Here is a 13837-nt window from a genome sequence, read left to right as displayed (position 1 = left end):
TTTTTCCAGGTATCTTTCTATTTTTTATTTCTAGTTTAATTCTGCTGTGGTCAGAAGATACACTTTGTATTATTTCTGTCTTTTTACCTTTATTGAGGATAGGTTTATTGCCTAGCATGCGATCTCTCTTGGTGATTATCTCTTGTACACTTGAAAACAATGTTTAATGTTTTGGATGTAATGTTCTGTAAATGTCAATTAGATGAAAGTGGTAGATACTATTGTTCAGACTGTCTTTACTGATATTTTTGTCTACCATTTCCTGAGAGGGGTTGTTAAAATTCCCACAACTGGATGATGGAGTTGTCTATTGCCCCCTTTAATTCTATAAATTTTTGCTTTGTGTATTTTAAAGCTCTTTTGTTAGGTACATACACAGTTGTCATTGTTATGTCTTCCTGATTAATCAACCCTTTTATCATTATGAAATACCTATTTTTATCTCTGATAATATACTTTGTCTTGAAGCCTGCTATATATGGTATTAATATAGCCATCCTAGCCGCCTTCTTTTTATGGTTTATTTTGTGTATCTTTTTCCATCTTTTTATTTTCAACCTATATGTGTCTTTATATTTAAAATAAGTTTCTTGTAGCGCATATACAGTTTTGCTTTTTTAACCACTATGACAATCTCTGCCTTTTAATGAGAGTGATTAGTCAATTTGTTTTATTTTTTTAAAGATTTTAAAAGTTTTTTATTTCTCCCCCCTCTCTCCATTGTCTGCTCTCTGTGTCCATTTGCTGTGTGTTCTTTTATGTCTTCTTGTATTCTCATTAGGTGCCTCTTTCACCACCTCAGCTCTATGATCTGCTGCATCTCTTATTCTCTCTCCTCTCTGTCTCTTTTTGTTGTGTCATCTTGCTGCAACAGCTCTCTGTGTGCACCAGCACTCCTGCAAGGTACAGTGCTCTGCATGGACCAGCTTGCCACATGGGCGAACGTGCCTTCACCAGGAGGTCCTGGGCATCGAACCCTGAACCTCTTATATGATAGACGGGAGCCCAATTGCTTGAGCTGCATCCTCTTCCCAGTCAATTTATATTTAATATAAATGGTTGGATTTAGGACTATCATTTTGCTGTTTGTTTCCTATGTGCCTCATCTGATTTTTGTTTCTTTGTCTTTGTATTATTTTTTAGTGGTTGCTTTAGGGTTTGCTATATATACTTACCTTTAAGGTTTCAAAGCCTTCTTAGTGTTAATGTTGTAATACTTCACATAAAATATAAGAATGTTGCACATCTTAAAGTCCATTTCTTATCCCTCATCCTTTATGCTGTAGCTGTCATGTTTTACACCTACATGTATTTTAAACCCCAAAACATAATTTCATATTTTTTTCTTTATTTTTTATTTTTTTGGAGGAGAAAAGAACTTTATTAATGATCTTGCAAGAAAGGGCCCATGACCTGCATAAAAAGGCCGGTGCACCAAACAGCGAGAAACACTGCCATTTATACCCTCAACCTAGCACGCAGGTCCCTCCCTGGTCCCCATTGACTGGGCATTTCAGGGGTTCCAGTCTCTCCGCGTCATCTAACTAAGCTCTGCATCCCGCTCTCAGGCCCTGCTCCTGCCTCTCCACACCCCCTCATATTTTTTTCTTTAAACAGCCATATGCACTTTAAGGAAATTTAGAGGCTAATTGTCTCTATTAATTATATATTTTTTATTTTGGTGCTGCTCATTTATTTCTCAAGGCTTTGCAATTAATATTATAGGAAAAACTTCTTTTATAACAGTTTATGGCAGTTGTTCCCAAATGGGGTGATTTTACCTCCTAGGGACATTTGGCAATATCCGGAGATATTTTTGGTTGTTAAAACTGGTGTTAGGGGTGCTACTGGCTTCTAGTAGGTTAAGGCTAGAGATGCTGCTAAATGTCTTAAAATGCTCAGAACAACAAAAGAATTATCTGGTCTAAAATGTCAGTAGTGCTGAGTTTACAAACCCTGCTTTATGGAGAAGATTCTGAAAGGAGCTGGTGAAATACGTTTTTAAAATGCAACTTTCAGATTTTCGTACATCCATGAAGTGATTTATTGGAATTAAGTAAATATCTATAATGCATACCATTGTCTGTTACAAACAAAAGAAAAAAGAATATTTATCTGGTGAGTGATTTGCAGCATTTTGTGCTTTGTTAGTTGGAAATAAGGCATTTTCCCCTTCATCTCTGGAGAAAAGTAGCCTGCAACTGGCATCTTTGTAGGTTATTTGGGGAAGTGAGGAATAATTTCAAATATTTTACTTCTTTTCATATTTTCCAAAACAGAGCTGGGGGTGGGGATTTGATTTGTTTCTCAGATTTATTGAATCCACTAAATAATACATGGTGCTTTCATGGTGAGATGATTTTGTTTTATATAATCAAAATATTTCAAAGGAAACAAAATAGAATTTGGGTTTTTTTAAAGGCAAAGCACAAAGCATTATTAAGATGCCAAATGTAAAAACATATCAATTCCTTTTTTTATGATAGGTTGGACAGCACTTCATGAAGCTAGTGTGGGAGGATTTTATCAGACGGCAAGTGAGTTATTAAAAGGTGGAGCAGATGTAAATGTCAGAGGAATGTACCAAATCACCCCCCTACATGATGCTGTGATAAATGGACATTATAAGGTAATGTGATGCTTTTGTTTGCACAGCAAACACTACATTCTACAAGTATAAAAAATATTTGGGACCAATTAAAATATATATAGGAATTTAGTTTCAGTTCATTTTACTAATGAATATTCAGGATTTGCGTAATAAAATTTTACCACATGAAGGGTATGTTGTGCATAATACGGTAGGTGCCATTTTATGTATTACTTTTAATAACTACATGGTACATATTTTGGTTACCAGAGTAATTTTTAAACTTTCTTTCTTTTAAGGCTCTTCATATGGTACTTTCTAGACTATAGAAGAACATTTCCTTCTTAGAGAGTGTTACACAATCATGTCCAGGTCTGATAGGAGATTTGCTGCTTTATGGAACCTAATATCACTTTCAGAGTCAACAAAGGCATGAGAATCTCCCAGGGTTTTGATCAACCAGTATACACTAGTACACACCAGAACACACCAGTACAGTGGTACCACTGGTTGACATATCAAAGTACTATCAGTTGGTTCATGTAGTTGGAATAAATAGTAACATTAATTAGTAATATGAATTCTTGTTCATGCAGTTTATCTCAGAAACCACATATGTTCAGAGCATAGACATTTTTTGGTCCACGTACTTCATTGCAGAGCTGAGGCACATGCTTAAGATATCTTCTTATTTATTTCAGTTATTGGAAGTAGCCCCTGGAGTTCAAAACTCCTAGGATAGGAAAGGGGACTAGTCAACTGAGCTCTGAAAGATCTGTTTTGTATATTTTCAGAAGAAATGCCCAATACAGGTAGAGATGGGGAAGGCTACCAGGATAGATATTTATAATCTCACACAGTTTCTGAGGTCCAGGAATTTGGGAACAGCATAGTTGGGTGGTTCATTCTCAAGATCTTTTATGAGGTTATTCTTCTTCTCCTTTAGTTGTTTCCTTAGTGTTGCTCTTAAGGTCTTAACATATATATCTTTATTAGAATCTTTATCACTTTTATACTAACTTAATTCTAGTGAGATATAGAAGCATTGCTCCTATATAGCTCCAACCCCTCTCCTTTTTTTGCTCTATTTCTGTAATACATATTATGTTTATATATATGTTATAAACTCAAGAATACTGTTATAAATATTACTTCATTTAACGTATATTGTTTTAAAAAACTAGGAAAGGAAAGCATGTATTTACTTATTGAATTTATTATATTCTTTTTATTTACCATTTCTTATTCTGTTCATTTCTTTCTGTGGATTCAGGGTACCATCTGTTATAATTTTATTACTCTAATACAGCTTTGTTTCCATCTAGTTCTTTTGTTCTGGTATTGTCAAATGTGTTACATGTCTAACAATACAAGCATATGCATACTGTTTTATGTTGTTACGTTTTAAATCAGTTAAGAGAAGAAAAGAGACTAAATATGCAATTATATTGTATTTTATAACTATGCATAATTACTTTTATTGGCACTTTTTACTTTTTCATGTGGATTCTAATTACTGTCTTGTGTCACTTTTTTAGCCTGAAGAATTACCTGTAGTATTAATTGTAAGGCAGATCTGTTAGCAACAGATTCTCTCAGTTTTTGTTCATCAGGGAATGTCTTTATTTTGCCTTCATTTTTGAAAAATAGTTTTGCTGGATACAAGATTCCTATTTATTTATTTTTTGTAAAGATTTATTTATTTGTTTACTTTCTCTCCCCCCACAGAGATGGCTCCCTCATCTGTCTGCTTGTTGTCTGCTTGCTGTGTCTGCTTGCTATGTCTGCTTGCTGTGTTTGCTTGTCTTCTCTAGGAGGCACTGGAAACTGAATCTGGGACCTCCCATGTGGGAGGTGAGTGCCTAACCTCCCGCGCCACATCTGCTCCTGGCTGGCTGCAGTATCTGCTGGTTGCGGCATCTGCTAGTTGCAGCATCTGCTGTTTTGCAGTGTCTGCCGTTTTGCAGCATCTACCAGTTGCAGCAGTTGTGGTGTCTGCTGGTTGTGGCATCTGCTTGTTGCGGCATCTGCTCATTTTCTTTGGGAGGCATCAGGAGTTGAACCCAGGACCTCCCTCTGCTTGTTGCAGCATCTGCTTGTAGTGGCATCTGCTTGTCTTCTTTAGGAGGCACCAGGAACTGAACCTGGGACCTTCCATGTGGGAGGCAGCACCCAAGTGCTTGAGCCACAACCACTCCCCCAAGGTTCTTTTTTGACAGTTATTCTTTCTTTAGCACTTTGGACATATTATCCTATTTCCTTATGGTCTGCATTTCTGCTAATGAGAAGTCAGACAATAATCTTATTGGCGTTGTCTTCTAAACAATACATTGCCTTTCTCTTGCTGCTTTCAAGATTTATGTTTCTTTGGCTTTCATTACTTTACATTGACTATGATATATCTAGGTGTGTGTCCTTGTGCGTTTATCCTGTTTGGAGTTTGTTGAGCTTCTTGCATGTGTAGGTTAATGCTATTACATCAAATCTGGTAAGTTTTCAGCCATTATATCTTCAAATATTTTTTCTGCCTCTTTCTTTTTCACCTCTTCTTCTATAACTCCCATTTTATATATGTCTGAGGCTCTGTAATTTTGAAAATTCTTCTCTCTCTTTATTCTCCATATTTCATCATCTCTATTGACCTGTCTGTGTTCACTGATTCTTTTTTCTACCAATTCAAATCTATTTTTGATCCCCTCTAGGAATTTTTTCATTTCTGTTAAACTTTTCAACTCTAAACTTTCTATCTCTTTATCAGTATTCTCTATTTGATGAGTTATTGTCACCACACCTTCCTTTAATTCTTTAAACATGGTTTGCTTTGAAAAGATTTTTTAAAACTCTTCTGCAAGTCCTTATCTATTAAGTTAAACATCTGGACCTCCTCAAAAGCAGTTTCATTGCCTGCTTTTTATTTTTAAATATGTTTTTTATTTTTAAAAAAGATTCTTAAATTACACAAAATGTTACACAAAAAAATGTAAGGGATTCCTATATACTCCCATTCCCCACACATCCCACCCTTCCCCACATTAACAACTTCTTTCGTAAGTGTGGTACATTCATTGCATTTGATGAACACATTTGGAGCATTGCCACAAAGCATGGGTTATAGTTTACATTATAGTTTACATTCTCTCCCACTCAATTCCGTAGGTTATGGCAGGATATATAATGGCCTGTATCTGTCTTTGCAATGTCATTCGGGACAATTCCAAATCCCAAAAATGCCCCCATATTACACTTGTTTTTTCTCTCCCTGCCTTCAGCACTTCAGTGGCCACTGCCTCCATATCAATGATATGATTTCTTCTATTGCTAGAATACCAGTAAGTCTATAGTAGACTACCAGTAAGTCCACTCTAGTTCATATTTTATTCCCCACCTGAGGATTCTGGGATGGTGCTGTCACCTCTACCTCTAATTGAGATGGGGCCTCTATCCCATAAGGCTGATGGATGGAACTCTCTTGCTTGCTGTTATAGACTCTCTTCGTTCCTTGGTATGGTGGTTGTCCAGCCTCACCTCCTTGTTAGTTTTCCTGGGTGAGTCCAATGAACTGGAGTAGGTGTTGCAACTCTGCTGAGGCTCAGAGCCCAGCTGTATTGCCTTCTTTTATATCCTCTGTATGGGTCCCACTTTCCTGTTTCTCTTTGCATGTCTTGGAATTTTTTTGTTGGAAAAAATTTGTTGAATATGTTGACATATTACTAATATATTGTAGAAACTCTGGATACTGATTCTTCTCCCCACTGGGGCTTGCTGTTAATGTTTGCTTGCTTATTTGCTTAAATGACTTAACTGGACCGTTCAATGAAGTCTGCTGAAATTACATTTACTACTACAGTACCCAGTCCTATTTCTGGATGTCTTTGCCTGCTCCAATTCACCTTTTTTTCCCCCTTCTTTTCCCTCCCTTTCTCCCTCCCTCCCTTCCTTCCATGAATTTTATATTAAGAACTTATAAAACCTCTAACTTTTCTAATATAGATAAAAAATTATGAATCACTAGCATCTGCATTAATTTTTTAATTTAGCAAAGATGTTATGTAAGTCCAAATTCTTTAATGTTAAAAGAAATACTTTATGCTACTAGAGTTGTATGCTAGCATACATTTACAGTAATTCTCTTTAGCTGGGCTTCCTCACATGAACAGTCTTCCTCTAGGTGGCAGAGTTACTTCTCTCAAATGGAGCAGATCCTTTATTAAGAAGTGACAATGGAAAGTGTGCTTTGGATGAGGCCAAGGATCCACATATGAAGCGTCTCCTTGAGAAATTCATTCCTAAACTTCATAAACGTCTTACATCAGGTAAGGTTAAACTACCTTGTTAAATTTGTTGATTACATCAGTAGAGATATACAGAAACTGAATTTAGAGTTATAGAAATTAAATAGTTTTTACCTCAAGTTTTGCAAAAATCCATCCAGTGGTATCCTTGGACCCTGTTGTTAATAAAGCACTCTGACTTGTTTGCAAATGCACATAATGAAAGGAATCTAAAAGAACAAAGGATGGTCATACCAAATGTACTTTTCTCTAGGTTGTGCATGGCAAACAATTAACGTAAAGTTTTGGTTTTCCCCCATAGTCCTTTGACTGAATGAATAATATGATGTGATATAAATTATATTTGGTTGTATCATTGTTAATGAACAGGGCTAGGATTGTTTATTCCCATCCCCAAAGAATCTTTTTTTAATGTCTAAACCAGTCTGTCCCATCCTTTACACTATTAAATTGAAGTATAAAAGGACTTCATCTGCAGTTATCAATAAAAAGATTATATAAAAATGATTTAAATACGTGGTATATTCTTTTTTTCCTTTCTTATTAGAGCAGTTGTAGGTTTACAGAAAAATTATGCAAAAGTACAGAGTTTCCATATCACCCCTACAGTTTTCCTTATTATAACATTTTGATTAGTGTGGTACCTTTGTTACAATTGATGAACCAAAATTATTATAATTATATTGGTAACTACAGTTCATAGTTTAAGTTAGGGTTCACTCTATGTTGTATAATTCTATGATTTTTTCTTTTTTAATTTTTATTCTGGCAACATATATATAACCTATAAATTTCCATTATAACCACTTTCAAATATATAATTCAGTGATATTAATTATATTCCCAATGTTGTGCTACCATCACCACCCCATCCTTACCAAAAGTTTTCCATCACCACAGACAGAAACTCTGAACCAATTAATCATTAACTCCCCATTCCCCACCTTCATCCCTATCCTGGTAACCTATATTCTAATTTCTGATTTTTTTTTAAAGAAAAACTCATATTTTGAAATACTTTCAAACTTATAGAACAAAGATTATACAAACCTCATACAGAGGAATCCAACTTATCCCTATCCTCAAATATACCTAGAGCCACCAATTTTAACATTTTGCCACATTTGCCATTGTTTTAGTTTGTTAAAAGCTCCTGAAAGAAATATACCAGAAATGTGTTAGCATTTATGATAGGAATTTATTAGGTTAAAAGTTTACAGTTCTGAGACCATGAAAGTGTTGGAAATCAAGGCCTCATCAGGAGAGCCTTTTCCCTGAGCTAGAGCTCTGGGCTACCAGCACGTAGTGGCATCTTCTCCTCTCTCCCACTCTGCTGACCCTCACTGCTGTTCACTTCTGGCTGCTGTGTCCATGACTTTTCTCTGTCCCAGGTTTGTTGGTTTCAGCATTTAGAGGCTTCTCTCTATCTCTGCAGCTTTCTTCTGTATGTATGGTTTTTTATTTAAGTTTATAAAGGACTCCAGTAAAATAATTTTTTTTAATTTTTAATTTTTTTATTTTTTCCAAATTCTACTCAATTTATTCATTTTTAAAAATATATTACATTAAAAAAAATGAGGTCCCCATTCACCCCCACCGCCCCCACGCCACCACTCCCCCCACAGTAACACTCTCCCCCATCATCATGACACATCCATTGCATCTGGTGAGTACATCTCTGGGCATCGCTGCACCCCATGGCCTGTGGTCCACACCATAGCCCACACTCTCCCACGTTCCATCCAGTGGACCATGGGAGGACATACAATGTCCGGCAATTGTCCCTGGAACACCCCCCAGGACAACTCCAGGTCCCGAAAATGCCTCCACATCTCATCTCTTCCTCCCATTTCCCGCACCCAGCAGCCACCATGGCCACCCTCTCCACACCAATGCCACATTCTCTCGATTATCAACCATAATAGTTCATGAATAGGATATCATTAAGTCCACTCTAACCCTTTCTGTATTCCTCCTTCCTGTGGACCTTGGCTTGGTTGTGTCCATTCCACATCTATGTCAAGAGGGGGTTTAGATTCCACATGGATACTGGATACAATCCTCCTCCTTTCAGTTGTAGGCACTCTAGGCTCCATGGTTGACATTCTTCAACTCCATGTTAGCTGAGTAGGGTAAGTCCAATAAATCAGAGTGTAGGAGCTGAAGTCTATTGAGGCTCAGGGCCTGGCTATCATATTGTCAGTCCAGAGATTCAAATCCCCTAGATATATCTTAAACTCCAGCACCAACTACAAATCCAGTAAAGTAGCATGAAAGGCTTGTGAAAAGAGATCCCATCTGAGTCCAGCTCCATCACGCAGAAACACCAGCTCCAAAGAAGGGTCAGCTGGCATGGCAGTGAACCCCATCTGCCATGACCATAGAACCTGTGGGTCTCTTTAGCTCTCAAAAGGACCAATACCTGGGGTTGTATCTACTTTATCTGTCTCTCAGACTCTGCTCAGGTGTGCATAAGGGCAATCCTTCTGACAACCTCCAGACTCTTTTTTAGAGACTCATAGCCATATCAACTAATTTGTCCTTTCCATTTCCCCCTTACTTTAGGTCAAACAGCATTTTTAACTCCTGTTATTATATGTAGACAGGGATATTCTGCTGGTCTCTGTTGAATGTTTAATTCAAGGTCATTTCTAGTTACGTCATCAGTTGGTACTTGGTAGTGATCCCTCGGTGCCAGGGAGCCTCATCCCCGTGTGTCATGTCCCATGCTGGGGGGAAGGCATTGCATTTACATGCTGAGTTTGGCTTCGAGACTGGCCACATTTGAGTAACACGGAGGCTGTCAGGAGGGAACTCTTAGGCACAGTGCTGCTCTAGGCCTTGTTCTTATTTCAGGTGTATAGGCTCACAAGCATAGTCATTAGTATCAGGGGCTCACTGTTGGACCCTCATTCCTTCCTGGTCCTTACCGTTGCACCTGGGGGACTGCTGCTGCTCTCCTAGGGACCACAACAGAGCCCCCCCCCCCCCCGGCCAGGAACCCAGTACCTCCCCAGCTGTTGTTTTTAATTGTTTCCACTATGAGTATATCCAAACATTTCCATGCACCCTGGACACATGCCCTGTATAACTCCCTGTCAACCATATATCGCCTGTCAATAACATCCCATACCAGTATTCCTCTGCTGCCATTGTTGAACCACTCTGTGATCCAAAACTTCCTGAAAAGTGAAGCCCAATATAATATCAGATTCCCTTACTAGTAAAAAGGAATATAGCGATGAGTTTAAAGGTTAGATATAGAATACATATTGATTTGGAAAAATTCTACATCCTATCTTTTCCTTTTCTTTTTTCCTCATTATTGAGCTTCTCTTCATAAGAGCCTTAGGTCACGGTAATTCATATATACAATATACAGTACTCCCACATATCCATTATAAAACCTTTTCCCTGGGAAACGGACTTTGGCCCAGTGGTTAGGGCGTCCGTCTACCATATGGGAGGTCCGCGGTTCAAACCCCAGGCCTCCTTGACCCGTGTGGAGCTGGCCATGCGCAGTGCTGATGCGCGCAAAGAGTGCCCTGCCACGCAGGGGTGTCCCCCGCATAGGGGAGCCCCACGCGCAAGGAGTGCGCCCGTGAGGAAAGCCGCCCAGCGTGAAAAGAAAGAACAGCCTGCCCAGGAATGGCGCCGCCCACACTTCCCGTACCGCTGACGACAACAGAAGCGGACAAAGAAACAAGACGCAGCAAATAGACACCAAGAACAGACAACCAGGGGAGGGGGGCAAATTAAATAAATAAATAAATCTTTAAAAAAAATAAATAAATAAAACCTTTTCGCTTCCACAGCGATAATGTTTTAACTTATTCATATCATATTTACTGAAACTGATGTAGAGAAATTGAGATAATAGATTTCAAACAAGGTAACATTTGTGTTTACATTGTTGTTTATACTTTAGGCTGTACAGTTTTGTAAATTTTTTAGTTATCCCATTTTTTAACATTATGGTTTACATTATTAGTCTGTCATCCCCTATATGTTTTTGGTGTAATATTACATGTTTTATATCCATCCTTGTGTACTCTTGTGAAACACTTCTTTTGCCCTCACATTTACTTTGACTCCATCTATTCAATATCTATTTCCCCCTCCCCTTGGACCCCACAGTGACAGTCAATCTTCATTTCTTGAGGAGCCATGTTCAGAGATACTTGCAACAGTGTTGAGGGCTTTACTTGCTCAACTGCCCTAATGCCCTGGGAGCCACCCTTTCTCTTGAGAGATACAGTTCCCTCTATTTGATGGTATTAGTCCTCCCCACCTGCACTCTCATTATATCGGTCTCTACCCAATGGTATAACCCACTCTGGCAAAATGAGCATTCAGATATTCCCTAGGAGTCTGTCCTGCATCACATTATCCCCTTTGAGTATCTTAAACAGGTAACTTGCCTAATTATATTTTGAAAAAGTTTTCTCAGCATTTTACTTTCAACCAACACCTGACAATCTCCTATGTTCGTATGTTGCCCCTCCCTCCCCCCAATTTCTTGGGCAATATTACCCATCTGCCCATCTCTAGCCCCCCTCAAACCCGCAAAACCCCACGCAAAGGTAACCCTATGCCCCCATTTTATCTCTTTCTTGTGCACATACTTACCGCCAGCTTATCATAGATTTCACCCATGTAGATGTCAGCTTACATCCTTCCTCTACCCCCCGATTTCCTGTAAGCCTATCTTCCAGTCTCTAGCTCTCTGAGGCAGCTTGCTTATTTCATATCATTGAGATCATGTAGTATTGGTCCTTCAATGCCTGGGTAGCTTCATTCAACATAAGGCTCTCAGGATTCATCCATGTTATCACATGTGTTTGTAGTGTATTTGTTCTTAAAGCCAAGTAGTATTCCATTGTATGTATATACCACATTTTATTGATCCACTCATCTGTTGATGGGCATTTGGGTTGATTCCAACTTTCGGCGATAGTGAACAATGCTGCTATGAACATTGGTGTGTATATATCAGTTCGTGTCCTTGTTTTCAGTTCTGCTGGGTGTATACCCAGCAGTGGAATTGCTGGGTCATATGGCAAATCTATGGTTAGTTTTTTGAGAAACCACCAAACTGTCCTCCAGAATGGTTGGATCCTTCTGCATTCCCACCAGCAGTGGATGAGTGTTCCCATTTCTTCACATCCTCTCCAGCATTTGTATTCTCCTGTTTTATTCATAGCTGCCAATCTTATGGGAGTAAGGTGGTATCTCATTGTAGTTTTGATTTGCATTTCCCTGATAGCTAAAGATTTGGAGCATTTTTTCATGTGCTTTTTAGCCATTTGTATTTCTTCTTTGGAGAAGTGTCTGTTTAAATCTTTTTCCCATGTTTTAGATGGGTTGTTTATATTTTTATTTTCAAGATATAGGAGTTCTTTATGTATGCAAGTTGTAAGTCTCTTATCGGATTATGGTTGTGAAATATTTTCTCCCATTGTGTAGGTTCCCTTTTTACTTTCTTGACAAACTCCTTTGAGGTGCAGAAGGCTTTAATTTTGAGGAAGTCCCATTTATCTATTTGTTCTTTTGCTGCTTGTGCTTTTGGTGTGATGTTCATGAAGCCATTTCCTGTTACAAGGTCTTGTAGATGTTTCCCTGCACTGCTTTCCAAGATCTTTATGGTCTTGGCTCTTATATTTAGGTCTTTGATCCATCTTGAGTTGATCTTTGTATAGGGTGTGAGATGGTAATCCTCTTTCATTCTTCTACATATGGATATCTAGTTCTCCAGGCACCATTTGTTGAATAGGCCATTCTCTCCCAGTTGAGAGGGTTTGGTGGCTTTATCGAATATTATATGGCTATATATATGAGGTTCTATATCAGAACTTTCAATTTGATTCCATTCGTCTGTGTGTCTCTCCTTATGCCAATACCATGCTGTTTTCACTACTGTAGCTTTGCAGTATGTTTTGAAGTCAGGTAATGTGATTCCTCCAATTTCATTTTTCTTTTTCGATATGTCTTTGGCTATTCGGGGCCTCTTTCCTTTCCAAATAAATTTCATAGTTAGTTTTTCTAGTTCCTTAAAGAAGGCTGTGTTGATTTTTATTGGGATTGCATTGAATGTGTAGATCAGTGTTGGTAGGATAGACATCTTAATAATATTTAGTCTTCCTATCCATGAATAGAGAATATTCTTCCATTTATTTAGGTCTTCTTTGATTTCCTTGAACAGTCTTGTATAGTTCTCGGTGTATAACCTTTTTACATCTTTAGTTAAATTTATTCCTAAATATTTGATTTTTTAATTTACTATTGTGAATGATATTTGTTTCTTGATTTCCTCCTGATCTTGCTCATTATTGGTGTACAGAAATGCTACTGATTTTTGCGCATTGATCTTATAACCTGCGACTTTACTAAACTCATTTATGAGTTCTAGAAGCTTTGTTGTAGACCTCTCAGGGTTTTCTATGTATAGCATCATGTCATCTTCAAATAATGAAATTTTGACTTCTTCCTTTCCAATTTGAATGCCTTTTATTCTTGCCTCAGTGCTCGAGCAAGTGCTTCTAAGACAAAGTTAAATAGAAGGGAGACAGTGGGCATCCTTGTCTTGTTCCTGATCTTAGAGGGGAGGATTTTAGGATTTCACCATTGTAAATGATGTTGGCTGTGGGTTTTTCATTTATACCCTTTATCATGTTCAGAAAATTTCCTTGTATTCCAATCTTTTGCAGTGTTTTTATCAAGAAAGGGTGCTGTATTTTGTCAAATGCTTTTTCTGCATCTATAGATAGAATCATGTGATTTTTTTCCCCTTCAATCTGTTTATATGGTGTATTACATTGATTTTCTTATGTTGAACCATCCTTGCATACCTGGAATGAATCCTACTTTGTCATGGTGTATATTTTGTTTAATGTGTTCTTGAATAAGGTTAGGAAGTATTTTGTTGAGGATTTTTGCATCTAGGTTTATTAGAGAA

General features: G+C 37.8%; 1 protein-coding gene across 1 annotated transcript in view; it reads left to right on the top strand.

Moving 5' to 3' along the window:
* ANKRD31 (ankyrin repeat domain 31) overlaps positions 1-13837 on the top strand; it is a 235287-nt gene that overhangs the window by 109168 nt on the left and 112282 nt on the right. The window contains exons 11-12 of the mRNA XM_058274931.2: positions 2487-2629; positions 6759-6903. Of these exons, the coding sequence (XP_058130914.1) occupies positions 2487-2629; positions 6759-6903 (288 nt within the window). The remainder of the gene's footprint in view (positions 1-2486; positions 2630-6758; positions 6904-13837) is intronic.

The sequence above is a fragment of the Dasypus novemcinctus genome, chromosome 2 (assembly GCF_030445035.2).
Source record: "Dasypus novemcinctus isolate mDasNov1 chromosome 2, mDasNov1.1.hap2, whole genome shotgun sequence".
In the NCBI taxonomy this organism is placed as follows: domain Eukaryota; kingdom Metazoa; phylum Chordata; class Mammalia; order Cingulata; family Dasypodidae; genus Dasypus; species Dasypus novemcinctus.
This window is presented reverse-complemented; position numbering and strand designations above follow the sequence as displayed.